Raw genomic sequence first — 22,588 nt, 5'->3', positions numbered from 1 at the left:
AAAAAGGAGCGTACAGCATTTTTACCGCAAAAGCAACTCTCGATACCAGAGTTGCTTACGGACGCGGCCGGCCTCAAAAACGTGCTCGTGCACGATTCTCCCATAGGAAACAATGGGACTGTTTGAGCTGAAAAAAAACCTAACACCTGCAAAAAAGCAGCGTTCAGCTCCTAACGCAGCCCCATTGTTTCCTATGGGGGAACACTTCCTACGTCTGCACCTAACACCCTAACATGTACCCCGAGTCTAAACACCCCTAATCTTACACTTATTAACCCCTAATCTGCCGCCCCCGCTATCGCTGACCCCTGTATATTTTTTTTAACCCCTAATCTGCCGCTCCGTAAAACGCCGCCACCTACGTTATCCCTATGTACCCCTAATCTGCTGCCCTAACATCGCCGACCCCTATGTTATATTTATTAATTTCTAGCTGGCACCACGCCAACAGTGCTTCTCTTTCCTTTGCCGACATTCTGAGGCTGCAATTGGACAGCGGCGCACATACCCTCTATAGGCTGTAGCGACGTCACTCTCCTACCTATTATATTTATTAACCCCTAATCTGCCCCCCACAACGTCGCCGACACCTACCTACACTTATTAACCCCTAATCTGCCGAGCGGACCTGAGCGCTACTATAATAAAGTTATTAACCCCTAATCCGCCTCACTAACCCTATCATAAATAGTATTAACCCCTAATCTGCCCTCCCTAACATCGCCGACACCTACCTTCAATTATTAACCCCTAAACTTCCGATCGGAGCTCACCGCTATTCTAATAAATGGATTAACCCCTAAAGCTAAGTCTAACCCTAACACTAACACCCCCCTAAGTTAAATATAATTTTTATCTAACGAAATAAATTAACTCTTATTAAATAACTTATTCCTATTTAAAGCTAAATACTTACCTGTAAAATAAATCCTAATATAGCTACAATATAAATTATAATTATATTATAGCTATTTTAGGATTAATATTTATTTTACAGGCAACTTTGTAATTATTTTAACCAGGTACAATAGCTATTAAATAGTTAATAACTATTTAATAGTTACCTAGTTAAAATAATAACAAATTTACCTGTAAAATAAATCCTAACCTAAGTTATAATTAAACCTAACACTACCCTATCAATAAAATAATTAAATAAACTACCTACAATTACCTACAATTAACCTAACACTACACTATCAATAAATAAATTAAACACAATTGCTACAAATAAATACAATCGGAACAGCCAATAGAATGCGAGCTCAATCTGATTGGCTGATTGGATCAGCCAATCGGATTGAACTTGATTCTGATTGGCTGATTCCATCAGCCAATCAGAAAATTCCTACCTTAATTCCGATTGGCTGATAGAATCCTATCAGCCAATCGGAATTCGAGGGACGCCATCTTGGATGACGTCCCTTAAAGGAACCGTCATTAGTCGGGAGACATAGGAAGAAGAGGATGGATCCGCGTCGCCTGCTTCAAGATGGACCCGCTCCGCACCGGATGGAAGAAGATCGAAGATGCCGCTTGGAGAAGATGTTTGCCGGTCCGGATGTCCTCTTCTTGCCGGATAGGAGGAAGACTTTGGAGCCTCTTCTGGACCGGATTATGGATCGCCAACCCCCGCTTGGGTTGGATGAAGATCTTGGAGCCAGGACGGATCGGTGATACCTGGATGGTGAAGACAAGGTAGGAAGATCTTCAGGGGCTTAGTGTTAGGTTTATTTAAGGGGGGTTTGGGTTAGATTAGGGGTATGTGGGTGGTGGGTTGTAATGTTGGGGGGGGGGTATTGTATTTATTCTTTTACAGGCAAAAGAGCTGAAATTCTTGGGGCATGCCCCGCAAAGGGCCCTGTTCAGGGCTGGTAAGGTAAAAGAGCTTGTAACTTTTTTAATTTAGAATAGGGTAGGGAATTTTTTATTTTGGGGGGCTTTGTTATTTTATTAGGGGGCTTAGAGTAGGTGTAATTAGTTTAAAATTGTTGTAATATTTTTCTTATGTTTGTAAATATTTTTTTATTTTCTGTAACTTAGTTCTTTTTTATTTTTTGTACTTTAGCTAGTTTATTTAATTGTATTTATTTGTAGCAATTGTGTTTAATTTATTTATTGATAGTGTAGTGTTAGGTTAATTGTAGGTAATTGTAGGTAGTTTATTTAATTATTTTATTGATAGGGTAGTGTTAGGTTTAATTATAACTTAGGTTAGGATTTATTTTACAGGTAAATTTGTTATTATTTTAACTAGGTAACTATTAAATAGTTATTAACTATTTAATAGCTATTGTACCTGGTTAAAATAATTACAAAGTTGCCTGTAAAATAAATATTAATCCTAAAATAGCTATAATATAATTATAATTTATATTGTAGCTATATTAGGATTTATTTTACAGGTAAGTATTTAGCTTTAAATAGGAATAAGTTATTTAATAAGAGTTAATTTATTTCGTTAGATAAAAATTATATTTAACTTAGGGGGGTGTTAGTGTTAGGGTTAGACTTAGCTTTAGGGGTTAATCCATTTATTAGAATAGCGGTGAGCTCCGATCGGAAGTTTAGGGGTTAATAATTGAAGGTAGGTGTCGCCGATGTTAGGGAGGGCAGATTAGGGGTTAATACTATTTATGATAGGGTTAGTGAGGCGGATTAGGGGTTAATAACTTTATTATAGTAGCACTCAGGTCCGCTCGGCAGATTAGGGGTTAATAAGTGTAGGCAGGTGTCGGCGACGTTGAGGGGGCAGATTAGGGGTTAATAAATATAATATAGGGGTCGGCGGTGTTAGGGGCAGCAGATTAGGGGTACATAGGGATAACGTAGGTGGCGGTGCTTTGCGGTCGGAAGATTAGGGGTTAATTATTTTAAGTAGCTGGCGGCGACGTTGTGGGGGGCAGGTTAGGGGTTAATAAATGTAATACAGGGGTCGGCGGGGTTAGGGGCAGCAGATTAGGGGTACATAAGTATAACGTAGGTGGCGGTCGGCAGATTAGGGGTTAAAAATTTTAATCGAGTGGCGGCGGTGTGGGGGGAGCTCGGTTTAGGGGTACATAGGTAGTTTATGGGTGTTAGTGTACTTTAGGGTACAGTAGTTAAGAGCTTTATAAACCGGCGTTAGCCAGAAAGCTCTTAACTCCTGCTATTTTCAGGCGGCTGGAATCTTGTCGTTAGAGCTCTAACGCTCACTGCAGAAACGACTCTAAATACCAGCGTTAGAAAGATCCCATTGAAAAGATAGGCTACGCAAATGGCGTAGGGGGATCTGCGGTATGGAAAAGTCGCGGCTGAAAAGTGAGCGTTAGACCCTTTAATCACTGACTCCAAATACCAGCGGGCGCCCAAAACCAGCGTTAGGAGCCTCTAACGCTGGTTTTGACGGCTACCGCCGAACTCTAAATCTAGGCCATAGTGTTCCAATCCAATGCTGAGTCTGAAGATAGGCATAGAAAGAGGTTTTTGGTAAATTAAAACTAGATCTTAACTCCGTAAATGTCCATATTATTAATGACTCATTTACACAAATGTCCTTTAAGTGTCTAAGACCTTTCCTGGCCCATATAGAGAAAACTTCATGCATGAGCCCAGGTGGAAAATCCGCATTCCCTAACAAAGGTAAAAACTCTGATTTACGAAAATTAACTTGGATCTCAGAGCAAACTTTCTGCCATGCCAGGATTATGTACTTAAAAGTGTACAAATGTGACACATTTACTGGTAATCTTGCAAATGGAATATGAATCAATGCTTTAAGTGAAAATGGAGCTATCAGCTGTGATTCTAAATCAAAAAAAGAGACATATTCCTTTTCTGATAGCCAATCCAGCACAAATTTAGTAAGTGTGGCATAGTTGTAAAATTGAATATTGGGAAGAGCCAATCCACCATGTGTCTTAAAGAAAGATAGTTTAACAAGTGAAATCCTGGCTTTCTTCCCATGCCATAAAAATTTAGAAAATATTTTTTACAAGAATTTTATATCTTTCTTCAGAAGTAATAAAGGTAGATTCTGAAGTAGATATAATAGCTTTGGGAATAGGATGGTTTTTATTCACAATACACGCGCCGACAATGAAATAGGAAAATTGTCCCTTGCTGATAGTTTCCTCTCAAACATAGTAAAACATTTCAGGAAAAAGGAGAAACTAAAAGGTGCAGAGGTGACTGAATTTGAAATCAAAAAAATGTAATCTGTCTTAAAATGACAGGGCGGGCCGTGGACTCGTCGTACCATAGAAGAAATTAATTTATCAGGTAAGCATGAATTTACTTTTCTTCTATAAGGTACGACGAGTCCACGGATTCATCCTTTACTTGTAGGATACAATACCAAAGCTACAGGACACGGATGAACAGGAGGGACAAGACAGATGGTTAAACAGAAGGCACCACTGCTTGAAGATTTCTCCCAAAAATAGCCTCCGAAGAAGCAAAAGTATCAAATTTGTAAAATTTTGAAAAGGTATGAAGCGAAGACCAAGTCGCAGCCTTACAAATCTTTTCAACAGAAGCATCATTTTTAAAAGCCCATGTGGAAGCCACCGCTCTAGTAGAGTGAGCTTTAATCCTTTCAGGAGGCTGTTGTCCAGCAGTCTCGTATGCCCAACGGATGATGCTTTTCAGCCAAGATGAAAGAGAGGTAGCCATAGCTTTTTGACCTCTACGTTTTCCAGAATAGACAACAAACAAAGAAGATGTTTGACGGAAATCCTTGGTTGCTTGCAAGTAAAACTTCAAAGCACGAACCACGTCCAAGTTGTGCAACAGACGCTCCTTCTTAGAGGAAGGATTAGGACACAGAGAAGGAACAACAATTTCCTGATTGATATTACTATTAGTAACAACCTTAGGACGGAATCCAGGTTTGGTACTCAAAACCACCTTATCAGCATGGAAAACAAGATAAGGCGAGTCGCATTTCAATGCAGATAGTTCAGAAACTCTTCGAGCCGAAGAGATAGCAACTAAAAACAGAACTTTCCAAGATAGAAGCTTAATATCTATGGAATGCATAGGTTCAAACGGAAACCCTTGAAGAACTTTAACAACTAAATTCAGACTTTATGGCAGAGCAACAGGTTTAAAAACAGGCTTGATTCTAACTAAAGCTTGACAGAATGACTGAACATCTGGAACATCTGCCAGACGCTTGTGCAGTAGAATTGATAAAGCAGATATCTGTCCCTTTAAGGAACTAGCTGATAGCCCCTTCTTCAATCCTTCTTGGAGAAAGGACAAAATCCTAGGAATCCTGATCTTACTCCATGAGTAGCCTTTGGATTCACACCAATAAAGACATTTATGCCATATCGTATCATAAATTTTCCTAGTGACAGGCTTTCGAGCCTGAATCAAGGTATTTAAGACCGACTCAGAGAAACCCCGCTTGGATAAAATCAAGCGTTCAATCTCCAAGCAGTCAGCCGCAGAAAAACTAGATTTGGATGCTGGAATGGACCTTGAATCAGAAGGTCCTGTCTCAGTGGCAGAGTCCATGGTGGAAGAGATGACATGTCTACCAGGTCTGCATACCAAGTCCTGCATGGCCACGCAGGTGCTATCAAAATCACTGAACTCTTTTTTACGTTCACCTTCCACCCGTGAGATGTTAGAAAAGCCAACACGATGTCCATGTGAGATTTGGCTAGTTGGTAAGTCGACGCCTGAATTAATATATCGTCCAGATAAGGTGCCACTGCTATGCCCCGCGGCCTTAGAACCGCCAGAAGGGATCCTAGCACCTTTGTGAAAATTCTGGGAGCTGTGGCCAACCCGAAGGGAAGAGCCACAAACTGGTAATGCTTGTCTAGAAAGGCAAACCTGAGGAACTGGTGATGATCTTTGTGGATAGGGATTTGTAGATACGCCTCCTTTAAGTCCACAGTGGTCATATTTTGACCCTCCTGGATCATTGGTAAAATAGTCTGAATGGTCTCCATCTTGAAGGATGGGACTCTGAGGAATTTGTTTAGGATCTTGAGATCCAAAATTGGTCTGAAGGTTCTCTCTTTTTTGGGAACCACAAACAAATTGGAGTAGAACCCCTGCCCATGTTCTGTTTTCAGAACTGGGCAGATCACTCCCATGGTATATAGGTCTTCTACACAGCGTAAGAACGCCTCTCTTTTTGTATGGTTTACAGACAATTGAGAAAGATGGAATCTCCCCCTTGGAGGAGAATCTTTGAAATCTAGAAGATACCCCTGGGTTACGATTTCTAAAGCCCAGGAGTCCTGAACATCTGTTGCCCAAGCCTGAGCAAAGAGAGAAAGTCTGCCCTCTACTAGATCCAGTCCCAGATCAGGGGCTACCCCTTCATGCTGTCTTGGTGGCAGCAGCGGGCTTCTTGGCCTGTTTATTTACCTTTGTTCCAAGTCTGGTTAGGTCTCCAGACTGACTTGGATTGAGCAAAACTCCCCTCTTGCTTTGCAGCAGGGGAAGAGGTAGAGGGATCACCTTTAAAGTTTCTAAAGGAACGAAAATTATTTTGTTTGGTCCTCATCTTATCCTGAGGAAGGGCATGGCCTTTCCCTCCAGTGATATCTGAAATGATCTCTTTCAGTTCAGGCCCGAATAGGGTCTTACCCTTGAAAGGGATGGCTAAAAGCTTAGATTTTGATGACACATCAGCAGACCAGGACTTAAGCCATAACGCTCTACGCGCTAAAATGGCAAAACCTGAATTCTTTGCTGCTTATTTAGCCAGTTGAATAGAGGCATCTGTAATGAAAGAATTAGCTAGCTTGACAGCCCTAATTCTATCCAGAATATCATCTAATGGGGTCTCAACCTGAAGAGCCTCCTCTAGAGCCTCGAACCAAAAAGCAGCTGCAGTAGTTACAGGAACAATGCACGCTATAGGTTGGAGAAGAAAACCCTGATGAAAAAATATTTTCTTTAGGAGACCCTCTAATTTTTTATCCATAGGATCTTTGAAAGCACAACTGTCCTCAATAGGTATAGTTGTACGCTTAGCCAGGGTAGAAATAGCTCCCTCCACCTTAGGGACCGTCTGCCACGAGTCCCGCATGGTGTCTGATATGGAAAACATTTTCTTAAAAGTAGGAGGGGGAGCGAATGGAAAAACTGGTCTATCCCACTCCTTAGTAACAATGTCCGAAATCCTCTTAGGGACCGGAAAAACATCAGTGTAGGCAGGAACCTCTAGAAATCTGTCCATTTTACACAATTTCTCTGGAACTACAATAGGGTCACAATCATTCAGAGTCGCTAAAACCTCCCTGAGCAATAAGCGGAGGTGTTCTACTTTAAATTTAAAAGCCGTCATATCTGTCTGAGGGAACATCTTTCCTGAATCAGAAATCTCTCCCTCAGACAGCAAATCCCTCACCCCCAAATCAGAACATTGTGAGGGTACATCGGATATGGCTAATAAAGCGTCAGAGGGCTCAGCATTTGTTCTCACACCAGACCTACTGCGCTTCCCCTGCAACCCAGGCAGCTTAGATAAAACCTCTGTGAGGGTAGTATTCATAACTGCGGCCATATCTTGCAGGGTGAAAGAATTAGACGCACTAGAAGTACTTGGCTTCGCTTGTGCAGGCGTTAATGGTTGTGACACTTGGGGAGAATTAGATGGCATAACCCGATTCCCTTCTGACTGAGAATCATCCTGCGACATACTTTTAGTAGCTAAAATATGTTCTTTGCAATTTATTGACCTTTCAGTGCATGAGGGACACATTCTAAGTGGGGGTTCCAAAATGGCTTCTAAACGTATTGAACAATGACTTTCCTCAATGTCAGACATGTTGAACAGGCTAGTAATGACTACAAACAAGCATGAACACACTTTATTTAGTGAAAAAAACAACAATCTTAAAAAACGGTACTGCGCCTTTAAGAGAAAAAAAGCATACACGTTCTGCAAAACTGCTTTAAAATGCTCCAAATTTTTCAAATGTTTGATAGCAGACTCAATATGTGTAGTTAAGTTTGCCCCACAAGAAAATTTAACATTTAACCCTTTATTGTGCAAACCGGATTGAATTAAGGCCTAAATTCGGAAAAAAAAAACACCCCCAGCACCTTGCCACAGCCCTGCTGTGGAGCCTACCTGCCCTCAGGGATAGTAAATATGAGGTTAAAGCTTCGATTTGGCCCAAAACATCCACAAGGGCCCTCAGGAGTTGGAGCTTGCTGAGTGAAAACAACTGCGCATCTGAGGCGTGAAAATAGGCCCCGCCCATCTCACTCTATGTCTCTACAGCCTCAAAGAACCGCACCAGAGCAGTTTTAAACTAGCCATGTGGGTTCTGAGACCCAAAAAATAAGCCAAGTGTACCCTCAATAAAGTTGCCAACAAAACGTTATTGCCCACAAAACGTTAATAGCACTCCCAGTTCATAAAACGTTTGCCCACAAACATTCAAAAACCAGTGTCAACCATTTTTTAATTAGCCCCTTATGCAAGCTAAGCAATGCCTTTCTATAGCTCTTAGGATTACTGCTTACCCTTACCCTCATGGGGATACTGTCAGCCTTTCTGAAATACACAGTCTCTCCAGAAAAAATGACTGAACATACCTCACTGCTTTATAGCATGAAAACGTTCCTCACACTGAAGTTTCCTGTACTCCTCAGCCTCTGTGGGAACAGCACTGGATCTTAGTTATAAATACTAAGATCATCATCCTCCAGGCAGAAGTCTTTATCCATCTGCTGCCTAAGAGTAAATAGTACACACCGGTACCATTTAAAACAAAAAACTCTTGCTTGAAGAAAGTAAAAACTAATATTTTATCACCTCTTTCACTTTACCCTTCCTAGTACTTAGAGTAGGCAAAGAGAATGACTGGGGGTGGAGCTAAGGGAGGAGCTATATAGACAGCTCTGCTGTGGTGCTCTTTGCCACTTCCTGTTAGCAGGAGGATAATATCCCACAAGTAAAGGATGAATCCGTGGACTCGTCGTACCTTATAGAAGAAAGAATGTTTATTCTTTATAATGTAATCCATCTCAATAAAAAAAACATTTTTTGTTATACTACAAAATGTCTTCCTTTTTGTATTTTTAAATTTATTTACCTGTAATCACAAATTAAAAAAGGATGACATAGAATGTAAACATTACTACATCATAGTAACCTAAATTACTGATGACAACAAGTTATAGGGCCACAATAAACAAGGTGCATGTGGATAATGTTCTCAGCCAGGGAACAAGTACATCTTTATTCTGGGCAAGAGAGGTGCATCCACCATTCTCATTTAACAAGCAACTGCAAATACAGCCCTGCCCGGCTCATGCTCAACCAGTTGGGTGAGAACATGATGCCTTAATCATCACAGACTAATGATAAGTGTGAGATGTTTTGAGAGGGTGTGGTTGTTTGATTTATATAAATAGCCAAAAACTTTATTAGTTTAATAATAATAATAATAATAGTTACTGTAAAATTAAACACACAAATCAGTGGTGGTTCTGGTGTGGGGAACACTGGGGGAGTTGTGGCAACAAGGTAGGCATAAGTGTAGTTATGGGTGTTCTATGAGTGAGTTCAGGGCAGAGGAAGATGAAGTTGCAGGTGTTCTGAGTAATGAACCAGGTCTGGGGGTGAGGTTAGGTAGTTGGACATGATCTGTCTAAAAAGACAAAGAGGGGGTAGTATTTTTTTACCCTACTCCTCAGCCCAATAGAGGTTGCTCTTTCTTTATAACTGTCACTGACACAAATGTACTTAAAAGATGCAGATATAAATATAATAGTTTATATTTGTTTAATAAGTGACCTATTCTATTTTCCCAGTAATTAAAGTCAGCATAATATCTATTTTACTCACCTAACACATATGAGTTCATGCTGATAACAGGCTCCAATGTCTGTGCTCAGGAAGAAGGTTCCCTTATTCACTCCAGTTATATCAATACCTGATATCTCTCAGTGCTCTGGCCGTGTCTGTAAAAAGTATATTAAATAGTTTAAAGGGATAATAATAAATAATGGCTCTGATTAACTGTATGTATGGTATAATTAAAGGCACACATAACAGTTCATGTGATACAGATCAGCTGATTAGGTTATTACATATGTGATGTTGATTCAGCACAAGCAATTAGTATAGATATCACTAATCATTTTGTCATGTGCTTCACCCCCAGTCCTTTAACTTCTCTTGGTCAATACTGAGTTGTTTTACACTGCAAGGGAGTGTGGGAGAGATAGGCACTAAAATGTTAATTTCAATTGTTTTATTGGATAGAGTTAAGAAAACATTTGTGTTTACATCGAGTGATAATATAATGAGATGTTATTTTGGCAAATTCAGTTCATTTCAAAGGACCATAAAATATAGAATTACAAAACCACAGATGCATAATAAAAATACAATGTAATAGGGGGGACTTCAGGGCGGCAGGCATCTTAGTGGTCGCACTGAGCTTCAACTCCTTAAGTTATCTCCTAAAATCACTAATATTGTGAAGCTAAAACTGGATATATATTATTCAAACTATTGGAGAAACTGGTCTGTGGACAGCCTGATTTGAAATTTAGGGTTTTGAACCTTGACGTTGCTCAATTGCCCTCAGTACTGGGCTATTCATTCTGAGGCCTTCCCCTATCACAGAAGCCTAAACACCGTCCCCACAACAAGCTGTGCCTAAGTGTGCAGTCCTTCCTCTGAAACTAGCACTGTCCCTATTGCTGAGAGGACTACATATTTGCAGCAAACTAAGGCTAAAGTTTACGCTATCCCCTACATGCTAACTGAAAATGGAGGAAGCTTTCTTTCTTACGCAATTGCAAGCAATACTACAGTTGCATGTGCAGAAACTGGATGAAAGAATGGCGGTGATCTTTTACCCAGCTCTCCACAAGCCGTATAGGGTAAGACCAACTGGCTTACAAGAGACCGACTACTTATACTCCGACCCGACAGACACAGATACGGCGAGAGGGGACTACCCCACAGCAGGGAAAAGAGCTTCCTCTCTGGAAACTGGCAACCAGGATACTCTACATTTGGAGACAGTGGATATACCGATAACAGCTTAGCCCCAACAGCCTGGCTATCACAGCAAGGGAAGAATCTGCGCCTGAGACTGCCACATTCCAGCTTTAAATCAACAAACCAACAGATGGAGCAAACAGGAGCTGCGCAAGCATGGGAGATAATCTTTCTCTGATGAAAGAAACTTGCGGTGGTTCTGCAGACATGGAAGGATCATCTCCCGCAGCAAGTTTGGAGCACACACTGTCAGCAACCCCTGAGATTTCAGCTATTCTCTTGGATACACCAAACACAGAGGTATGGCTGCATTTCCTCATCACCCTTGGCCCAGCCACCGAATTGATTAGCAGAGAGCCTGCAAATTACCGGGTCTCCCGACAACTGCCATCTATCTGAATATATGATGATGAGGAGTATACTCCGGGACTCGGACAATCTTTCCCAACTGCCTTACCTCAAGTTCGAGTTTGCTGAACTGGCTCCCGAAGCCACCTCGCTCCTAGGAAAAACTCTCCCAATTATCCAGTTACTGAACTATCGCTTTGGAATGGGCTGAGAATCCCCCCCCCCGCCCTAATTTAACATGCTTCCCTTCTACGCTGAGAGCAGTTTGGGAGGCAAAAGTAAGAACCTTAAGGACCTTAACCTATTAACTAAATGGTCATGTAAAGCCATGGACAACAATATGTTTTTGTATTTCATATTACGAGACTTTATTATTCCACTTCTGACTATTAAGTTCCCCTATGTATCTCACATGCCTATCATCTTTGTTTATTATGGATGAAATGCTTTCCTATATGAATCAGAGAAAGCTAACAATTTTTGCTACCTACTGTATATAGAATATGCACTACCGATGTGTGGAGTAGGTCTTAACTTTATATTTGTTAAAAGTCTATGACTGGGTAATATATAATGTTCAGCGTACCCCTCTTAACATGGTGCTAGTGATGACCACATTGTCTGACTGCAGTAATAACAGAGAGATCACCTGGGAGGTTGTATGCCCTCATATTTCTCATTTCTTCTGCTATAAATTATCAGATATATTAAACCCTCATAAGTTCATATCCTGTATATCATGTATGTTTGTTACTGAGTTCTTTGAAGTCCAATGTACATAAAATATACACTGCTAATACGGTCCGGTTCTACTATGAGCCCATAACTTAGCAATATACCATTCTCAGCTTCCCCTCTCAATATGGTATCAATGACGACCACTAGGTCAGATCAAGACTCTCATGGAGAGACCACGTAGGGGGATAGGTGTGCTTAAATTGCTTCTTTTCTCTCTCCAATTCCCTCAGTTTATCTGCATATAGTCTAAACTCCACTTTATTTAGCAGCCAGCAAGGTCTGTCTCAATATTGAAATAGTCAGAGGTCCAATTAAGCCATATATTAGATCATACTCACATCCCCCCAGCTTCCCATTACTATATGTCATAATGTAGTCCACGCTTTCTAGCTGTGAGAAGTCTATCTATGTAGGCTATACATTGATGCAGATCTAAATGTCATTGCTATCTCATATACCCCCTTCCTTATGTCTAGCTCTATTTACCAGTCCAAGAGGACTCTTTTTTTCTCATTGCACAGCAGTAGAAATCTCCTCTTATAATTACTTATTGACAGCACTTTCCACTAAACCTTTATGATACATTTTACTATAGTGTGCCATGACTTCCAGCTACCTATATATATCCATATCTCACTATCTACCATACGCATGACTATATCAAATCACCAGACCCCCTCTATATAGATTTGTGAATATCAATGGTCCCAACAAGGATCAGTCACAGATCAGTGGGATAAACGTTCTGATGATAAACAGGTGCAGCTAATAGAAATAAGATCAAAATACAGAACAATATTTTCTCATCATTATATAAAACACAACAGTGTGAGGCGGTTAATAAAGATTTGTGTCAGGTTTTGCATATTACCGTTTAGCAGAAGCTCTGTAAAAATGAAGTCTCTCTGGTTCCTCCTGTGATATCACTGAGTGTTACACAGATATTTATACTAATGTGGGAGTGTCACCTTTCTCTTTGTGACTCACATGAGTACAACTTGTCAGTTGGGAGACAATGAGAGGGTCACACCTGGACTTTTGTTCTCATATAGATGTCTATTGTCCCTTCTGGTGTCACATGAATACAGAGTCCCTGCCTCCCCCTCAAGGAGTGATTATCATTCGGATAAGTAAGGAGGAAACAAATGGTTTATTTAAATGTGAGAGATTTTTCTGTTGTGTCCTAAAATATCTCAGGATACAGCATTATTTTATGTTTTTATTGATGGAAATTATTTTATCAGAACTCAATAGCACACAGATGTATAATATTAACATGTTATTAGATACATATGAGATACAAAGCTGAATACGTCAATACTAATAACTCACCCTTTTATTGTTTGTTAACTAACAGTATTATCTAATCTTCTCCTTTTTTAATCTTTCTAGGATAAATTATATTTCTTCTGACTGTTTTATTCTACACATATGCATTGCTGTACACTGCAACTAACTGTATGTTTTTTTTTAATTTTTTATTGTATTACTATTATATTTAAATGAAGCCCCATATGATATGGGATTTTTTTAATGAGGTGCATCTTGAGGCATACAAACAATATATGAATCATATAAATCATTGCAATGTGATAAAGGTATCAAAACAAATGACATCAGCACTGAGAAATTTCCACATTACTCGCTATAGTTATAAACATAAAATATAACAATTTTCACTGTTTCAAAGTAAAAGCTATAAGTCTGAAAAGAACTGTATATAAATAGTATGCCGATAAAATTCTAAACCCTCCGATCATCTGGTGAGGCCACTTATGGACCTCCAAAGCTTATAAGGCATTTTAAAATAGCGGTGGGTATGCTAGAAAAAAGGATACTACTCATGAGCCTCTAGTGAGAGATCTCATTTTATTTGTATTATGTTATACTGATAACAAGATGATAGAATAAAATGTTCTGATTAGAATGTGAAAGGTCCCCAAGAACAAAGGAGGTTATGATAGACCTCTTTAAGCTAGAGATAGGCAACATTAAGGGGGTAGTAAACTATGGTTATATAAAGATGAGTTAAGATATTTTTAACTTGTATTTCAGGAGATTGTAAAGTATCTAGGTAGAGGATTTTTGTATGCAGATAAACATAAGGTGTACCTGCATGTGTGACCAGAGGGGAGTGATGAACAGCTCTAGGATAGTGGACAATTATGTAATAAGTGAGAAAGGTATTTTAGGATCAATTTGCACCAGGTAAATTAGAAATTAACCTAAGTGCTTCTTATTTATCCTACATAAAAAAACATCAGTTCTAGTTTAATAGGATCAGAAAGTAGTTAGGGAGTTAGTGCGTGTAGGTAGTAAGAACTATAATGATTGTGTGATCAGTTCACCTGACATGTCTTGGTTGGCGGCTATGGGTATACGAAGGACAGAGTACTTTATTGTGTCACAAGAAATATAAAGTATATGCCATATTATGTGTACAAGGGTATAACAGCGCTTAAAGATTCCTCATCTAAAACAAGAAACAGAAAATAGTAACTGTGTGGATAGGATTGAAGAAATAAATAATAAAACATAATTATACAGTCTTGTAGGATATCAAGTGCAAAATATAATGCAAGATTAGTAAGTGTCCATTTAAATATTCTCTTAAGTATTCTCTTGTAATGTAGATCCCCTTACCAGAATTTACCTCAATCTAATGAGGTAAGTTGCCGCACTGAAAGGGGTACTCATATACTGGTACAGGTAGGTCCGGTGTAGCGAGGGGTGCCTTACAGATCTCACCCACCTCTTGGAGTTTGTAGTGATGAATAGATTCACATACAATACTTTCCTCCCAGGATATTCAAGTATGCCATCCACCTCTTGGAGTATGTAGCTTTAAATTTTGTTTCCACCTCCTCTTCAGCCATTTCAATTCTCTCTTAAAGTCCGGGTCAGGGTATTCAGTAGGCAGCAATCACTTTGTTTCCTGAAGAGGGGTACTTGTGCAAATATAATCCGTAGCTATTATGTGCAGTACTAGTGGCCGTGTCCTCCACTGATTATAGCCTTAGTGCTGGCAGAGATTGCCAAATCCGGATTCCTCCTTGAGGTAACGTCAGTAAGGCACGGGAGGTAGGTGAGTGATGAGATTGTCTCACAGCAAAGAAAAGCATGCATGAGCAATATTCCTGAATAGAATATTGCTCATGCATGCTTTTCTTGGCTGCGAGACAATCTCATCACTCACCTACCTGCCGTGCCTTACTGACGTTACCTCAAGGAGGAATCCAAATTTGGCCATCTCTGCCAGCATAATGGTAAGAAGAAAGTGCGCTGACTCACAGTAGATAAATGCTGGATAACACAGTTTATTGGCAGTCCAAAGTAGTAACAGGTTACTGAGGTACACAGTCAGGATCGGCTGACGCGTTTCGCGCATGCGTGGATGCGCTTCATTGGAGGCAATCTTTGCCAGCACTAAGGCTATAATCAGTGGAGGACACTGATATCCTACTAGACAGTATAATTATGTTTTATTATTTATTTCTTCAATCCTATCCACACAGTTACTATTTTATATGTTTCTTGTTTTAGAAGAGGAATCTTTAAGTGCTGTTATACCCTTGTACACATTTTTAACCCTTACATCTATTGGTGGGTTCTGTACTACCCTCTGATCTATTTGTCTTTTAACAGCTGCTAAAGACCTTCCTCTCCCTGATCAGCGCTACTTTGAGTGCTGCTTGTTTACAGACCAGTACTCTGACCTGTTACATTCTACTTGTATTCATATATGCCATATTAGCCTGGGATTACCGTATACAACTGGGAGTATTAAGCATTAAATAATCTCCTAATTTTCAATTGGTAACAGGACAGGGCATAGTAGTTTATAAATCAAGATCGTCATCCTACCACCCTGGAAGCAGGCAGCAGGACATGAAAATAGTCATTTAAGTTGTTGCCCTTTCCACTATTTACACGACTGTACCTTACGTTGTTAAACTTTATAGACAAATCATAAAAAATCATAACATATTCTGACCCCTCTTAAACTTGCAGTAAAGAAGACTCTAAAAATATTTCAGGATCAAAGAACATCATTGAAAAGAACTTATTCTACGTCTCAGTAGCTTTTACTGTGCTATATAAAGTTATTTTTGGGACTATGTTGTAACACACTACTATTAATAATTCAGTGACCCAAGAAGTAGGCTCAATAAATCTAAGCAGGATATGAGGCTACTTATTACTTTGAAGCCACAGTTGAAGAAACAGGCTTTGCATAGGATGAAAGCATAAGAACACAGAAGATCTCAGATATTACCAAAAATAAACTGCTGATACATAAATAGCAATAAAAAAGACATAATATATTATTTCAGCCAGTATATGGTACAGCCTTACAACAAAAGAAGTTTTAGGCTGAATATAAGGAGAGATATTATTCATCAAGAACAGACATGAGGATTAGCCTACTCTAACTATTCTGATGGGCTGCAACTGAGTTTGATGGCCATAATGCAAGTACAAAAATACAAAGACCAAATAAATGTTAGCCTTAATCTCTTTGTAGGACTTGACCACAAGCCGTCAGACCGGATCATGTCTCTCATAGACTTTATCGTTAGTTAGGAGATTGTCACTAATCAAAATAAAGACTTGACACTGTCTGCTGAACAAGGCTGGCTACGTGTAATGTGAGATGGCCCAGCGATGCATGAACCCTATATCCTGTTTCGAGGATCTAGCCGCTCCGTACTAGGACAGGGGTAAAGGTAAGATAGTATCCCTCTCATCTGTATAGAGAGCAGACAAAGAGATAAGAGGACGCTTCTCACTTATAAGCTGTATATCTGAAGGAAGTCCCCCGGGATCTATTGATGCCATCTCCACATTTTACAGGAGAGGTTTAGGCTGAATATATAAGGGTAAGTTGGTAAGGGGCATAGGCAGCGAGCTAGAGCAAAGCATCATTGTTTCATATGCCTCGCCGGTCTGCAATCCTTCCAGAACTATAGCCGACTGCTGCGTGGAGGTCTGGTAAGAGACTGCAGCAATAGCTCTGGTCTCGGCATGTGGTGAACCGCTAGCTTTTAGTGTCGCCCATCTGCAGGTCTGTAGTGCAACATCAGAGAGTCTGTCCCTATTAGAGACCCTCGCAGCAGTAGGTTAGGGGGCAGGCTAGTAGTTTCTACCTCTGTATTGCTCATCTGCACCACAAAAAGGTTCTTTAAGTACATAAATAGCAAAAAATCTAAGAAGGATAATATAGGTACATTAAAATGTGTGGAGGGTAGCATGATAAATAATGACAGGGAGAAGGCTGAGGTACTAAACCAGTTTTTTTCTTCAGTATACACAAGAGAAGAACCATTGAATGATACTTTTGAACATAATAGAACATGCCAGTCCATACCACTAACTGGGTTTTGTTTAGAGGATATCAGGAAAAAACTGGAAAATATTAAGGTAAATAAAACTCCAGGCCCAGATGGAATACACCCAAGGGTGTTGAGGGAACTTAGCACTGTTATAGACAAACCTTTACTCTTAATTTTTCAAGACTCATTATCCTCAGGCATGGTACCCCAGGATTGGCGTAAAGCTGATGTGGTGCCACTCTTCAAAAAGGGAAGCAGGGATGATCCAGGAAGCTATAGACCAGTTAGTCTGACATCAATAGTGGGGAAGATATTTGAAGGGATTATAAGGGATTATATTGATGAGCATATTCGTGTAAACAAGATTATGAGTTCTAATCAGCATGGCTTTAGGAGAAATAGATCATGTCAAACTAATCTGATTAGATTCTACGAGGAAGTAAGTCAAAATATAGATAAAGGGGAATCAGTGGATGTGATATACTTAGATTTTGCAAAGGCATTTGATACAGTGCCACATGAGAGATTAATGCACAAAATTAAGGGACTGGGAATAGCTGAAAATGTTAGCTCATGGATAAATAACTGGATAAAAGATAGGGAGCAACGAGTAGTAGTAAATGGATCATACTCAGATTGGACAAAGGTAATCAGTGGCGTCCCCCAGGGATCAGTACTGGGCCCTGTTCTTTTTAATATTTTTATAAATGACTTGGAGCAAGGATTAAATAGCGACATCTCTATTTTTGCAGATGATACTAAATTAAGTAAGGTCATAAGGTCAGAGCAGGACGAACTGTCTTTACAAAGGGATTTGCTAAAATTAGAACTATGGGCAAGTGAATGGAAAATGAGATTTAATACGGAAAAATGCAAGGTTCTACATTTTGGAAGTAAAAATAAGCAGGCTACGTATTTTTTAAATGGGACAAGACTTAGCCAAACACAGGAGGAAAGGGATTTGGGAGTAGTAATAGATAACAAGCTAAAGATGGGTGCACAATGCAGGGCAGCGGCTTCAAAGGCTAATAAGATACTAGCATGTATTAAAAGAGGTATTGATTCAAGGGAGGAAAGCATAATTCTGTCATTATATAAAGCCCTGGTAAGACCTCACCTTGAGTTTGGAGTGCAGTTCTGGGGACCAATTGCTAAAAAAGATATTGCAGAACTAGAAAAAGTTCAGAGAAGGGCCACAAAGCTAATAAGGGGATTGGAGAAATTAACCTATGAGGAGAGGCTAGCCAAACTGGGTCTGTTTTCTTTAGAAAAAAGGCGCTTGAGAGGTGACATGATTACTTTATATAAATATATTCAAGGCCCATATACAGAGATGGCAGAAGCTCTGTTTATTCCAAGAAAATTGTTTCTGACAAGAGGTCATAATTTAAGGTTGGAGGAAAGGAGATTTAATCTCCTGCAACGGAAACGTTTTTTCACTGTGAGAGCAATAAAATTGTGGAACTCATTACCAAAGGAGGTAGTGAATGCCAATACCATAGATACATTTAAAAATAGTCTGGATAAGTTTCTGTATACTAACAAAATTCATGGATATGATTGCTAGTATTAAATGGGTCACATTTTAATGGGGTTATTTAAGCTTAACTGGAGCTTTTTGTAAGTATTTTAGATTTGTATAGGTTGAACTCGATGGACTTCAGTCTTTTTTTCAACCTTATCTACTATGTTACTATGTTACTATGTTACTATGTTACATCAGTAAATTGGGTACAGGAGTCCTCGTTAGTGACCGACTGCATAGATTTAAGTGAGTCCTCCTCAAATTGGGCAAAGTGCTGTAAAAGTAAGTTCCCCAACTCCTGAACTATATGCTTCTCCATGTTTACCACAGCTGGTGGTGGAGGTGTTGAGAGCCTATCGTTGAAGAGTCTGCCTTAGGCCTCAATGCTCCAGATCAGTAGGGTATCAACAATTTGGCCACACACTGGTAAAACAAAAAGGGTTAATTTAAACAAAAAATGGTTCCAGTGAGGACCCTTTGTGCCTGCTAAAGGGTTAAAGCTGAAATGTTTCACGTGTCCCGTATATGCATCATCTGCTGTTCTGTATATAGCAGAATTGTATGGTAATTAAAGGGACAGTAAAGTCATAATTAGACATTCATGATTTAAACAGAGTATATCATTTTTTTTTTTTTTTTTACATCTTTTATTTATTATCAGCAGGGATAACATTAGATTTCATAGTAACAAAGAGTTCATAACATAAAATTCTTCTAAAAAGATAACATATGATAAGATATTAATTTCATATCAAATTCATCAATTCGATAAATCAATAAGAAAGACAAAAAAAAATTTCTAATCTTGAACCGTTGATATGAGTTACTACTTAGTTCAATCTGACTAGATATAAGTCTGCTGGATTTTCCTTTTAAAATAACAAAAATAAACCAGAGAGATAATATTCCTGGAATGGATTAACTTAACTATTTCTTGTGTTAGATTGTTTGCTTTCCTTTTTCTTTTTCTCTTTTTCTCCTTTTACTTTTGAATGTATCAAATTATGTGCAGAGCTGAGGGGGAGAGGGAAGGGAAGGGGGAGAAAAAAAAAAAAAAAGCTGTTTGTTGTTCAGATAAGATAAGTTAAGTTACCATATGTCTAATAACACAATTTCGGTTTTCCGAAATGGATAGATTAAAGTATCGATCTCGCTAGGGGGGAATATCCTAATAAATCTTGACCACTTTTGAAAAAAACTAGTTATCTCTTGCTCCGAATTCAAGTTCGTTGCTAGTTGTTCAACTATACATTGTTTCCTAAGATAGTTTTTAATCTCTGTTATTGATGGTATAATATTGTGCTTCCAGTCCTTAAATAACAAATTTCTAGCTGCTAAAATGATTAGATTTATTATTCTTACTTCTTTTAAAGTTGGACTCTTATCTTTCAAGAAAATTATATCTATGCCTGTAAGCTTTAGAGGAGTTATTTTTAAGACTTTTTCTATCCAAAATTCTATTTTAAGCCAGAATTGTTGCAGTTTAGGGCAAGACCATAATACATGAATTATGTCGGCCGCTGGTAATCTACATTTAGGGCAGCTATTAAAGTTTGTATTATGCCATTTATAACCTTTATCTGGGGAATAGTATGTTAAGTGTATGAGTTTCACATGGGACTCCCTCCAAGTCTCAGCTATTGTGGTCTCAAAAAGTAAGACTATAGAACGTAAAACCTGCTTCTTATGATCAATATTAATCATAAAGAGGTTTGTCCATTTTTGAGCTATTTGTTTGACACACTCTTCACCCTTAAACCCTACCATATATGTGTACCATGGAGAGATAGAGGTACGTCCGGCTTTAATCAGAACTGGCCAATTCCCTAACCTACCCCATGTCCAGTTCCACGGGAACTTATGAATTAATTGCGTTACGTAGTGTCTAACTTGCAGATATGTAAAAAAGTCACGATTATCCAAGCTATATTCTTGTTTTAAGTCTTCAAAGGATTTAATGTTCCCCGTCTCAAAATTAACCACTTGTCGTGCATAGTATATTCCCTGCCTCTTCCATTTCATCAGAATGGATGAAGAAGTTCCTTCTTGGAATTCTGGATTACCAATAAGGGTTTGATGTTTAGGTATATCTGTGTTAATTCCAACTTTTGCTCCAATCTTTTTCCACGCCTTAATGATTATAGAGATTGTTTTAAACTTCTTTACTTGTTTAGGAATAGAATTATAAGACAAGTGCAGCAAAGATAGTGGAATTAGAGGGAATATTATGTTTGCCTCAAGATCATTGTCTGTGAAATAATCTGCTTCTGCTATCCAGTCAGAAGCTATACGACCTAGAAAAACAAGATTATAGGAATGCAGATCAGAGAGTGCCAGTCCGGCATATTGTTTAGGGAAGGCTAGTTTTTGAAGTGAAATTCTAGGTTTTTTTGAATACCATATAAAACTTCTAAGAGTAGAATTAAATTTCTTTATATCATATATTTTAATCAGAACAGGAAGGTTCTGCAAGATATAGAGAATCTTGGGAAGGATAGTCATTTTATAAAGAGCTATTCGCCCTGAGATGGAGAGTGGCAGATGTTGCCAATTCTTCATATAGCTCAGAGCTTGTTTTAATATAGGAGATATATTTAGAGAGTACCAATCTTTAGGATTATCTGATATTATGATTCCTAGATACCTAAAGGAACTTCTAACTAGTTTGTAAGGATGTTTTGTGCAGGAATCTTTCATTTTCCTCAGCCACAATAGTTCAGACTTTGTGTTGTTTATTTTATATCCTGAACATCGACCGTATAAATCTACTATTTTATTAAATTTGGGAATATTTGACGATGTGTTTGAGATATATAGTAGCAGGTCATCGGCATATAGGGAGACCTTCACCTCTTTTTTATGAATTTTTATTCCCTCAATCTGATGTCTAACTTTCAATGCAAGTGGTTCAATTGCTAGGTCGAATAATAGAGGTGAAAGAGGACATCCTTGACGGGTTCCTCTTTCCATTCTAATTGTATCTGATACATGCCCATTAATAACTAGACTCGTGGATGAATATAAACATATATTTTCCACCAGTTTATAAAATTTGTTATCAATTCCAAAGCGTTGTACGGCATCTAATAAGAACTCGTGATTAACACGATCAAATGCCTTTTCGGCGTCTACCGCTAATATTGCGGCATCAGACTGTTCTTTCAATGTACTCTCTTCAACATTCTTAAAGTAGTCAATAATTAGAAGTAATTGCCTAATTTTTGCTGCTGAACTGCGGTTGCGAATAAAGCCCACTTGGTCTTTATGAATGACATCTGCTATCCCCTCTTGTAATCTTGCTGCTAAAATTGATGTGAATATCTTATAATCTGAGTTTAACAGTGCTATTGGTCTATATGAGTCCCTGTTCGCTGGATCTTTCCCAGGTTTAAGTAGAAAGATAGTATTAGATTCTAAAAATTTATTTGGTATTTGGACTTCGCCTGAGAAATATTGGTTAAAGAGTTTAGTTAAGTGGGGAATTAAGGTAGGTGCCATGATTTTATAAAAATCGTTAGGCATTGCGTCCGGACCTGGAGCTTTCTCAAGTTTTAATGATTGGATAGCTTTTGAGACTTCGAGCTCAGAAATAGGCCCATTTAATTTCTGGCTGAACTCAGATTTGAATTTAGTGATCTTTAAGTCTTTCCAGAACACATCCCTAGCCGA

The 22,588-nt window shown here is 38.8% G+C and overlaps 1 protein-coding gene across 1 annotated transcript in view; it reads right to left on the bottom strand.

Annotated features, from left to right (window-relative positions):
• Positions 1-22,588, bottom strand: part of LOC128659976 (gastrula zinc finger protein XlCGF26.1-like) — a 434,460-nt gene that overhangs the window by 378,714 nt on the left and 33,158 nt on the right. The window contains exon 3 of the mRNA XM_053713569.1: positions 9,809-9,924. Within this exon, the coding sequence (XP_053569544.1) occupies positions 9,809-9,827 (19 nt within the window). The 5' untranslated portion in view covers positions 9,828-9,924. The remainder of the gene's footprint in view (positions 1-9,808; positions 9,925-22,588) is intronic.

The sequence above is a fragment of the Bombina bombina genome, chromosome 5, assembly GCF_027579735.1.
Source record: "Bombina bombina isolate aBomBom1 chromosome 5, aBomBom1.pri, whole genome shotgun sequence".
Taxonomy (NCBI): Eukaryota; Metazoa; Chordata; class Amphibia; order Anura; family Bombinatoridae; genus Bombina; species Bombina bombina.
This window is presented reverse-complemented; position numbering and strand designations above follow the sequence as displayed.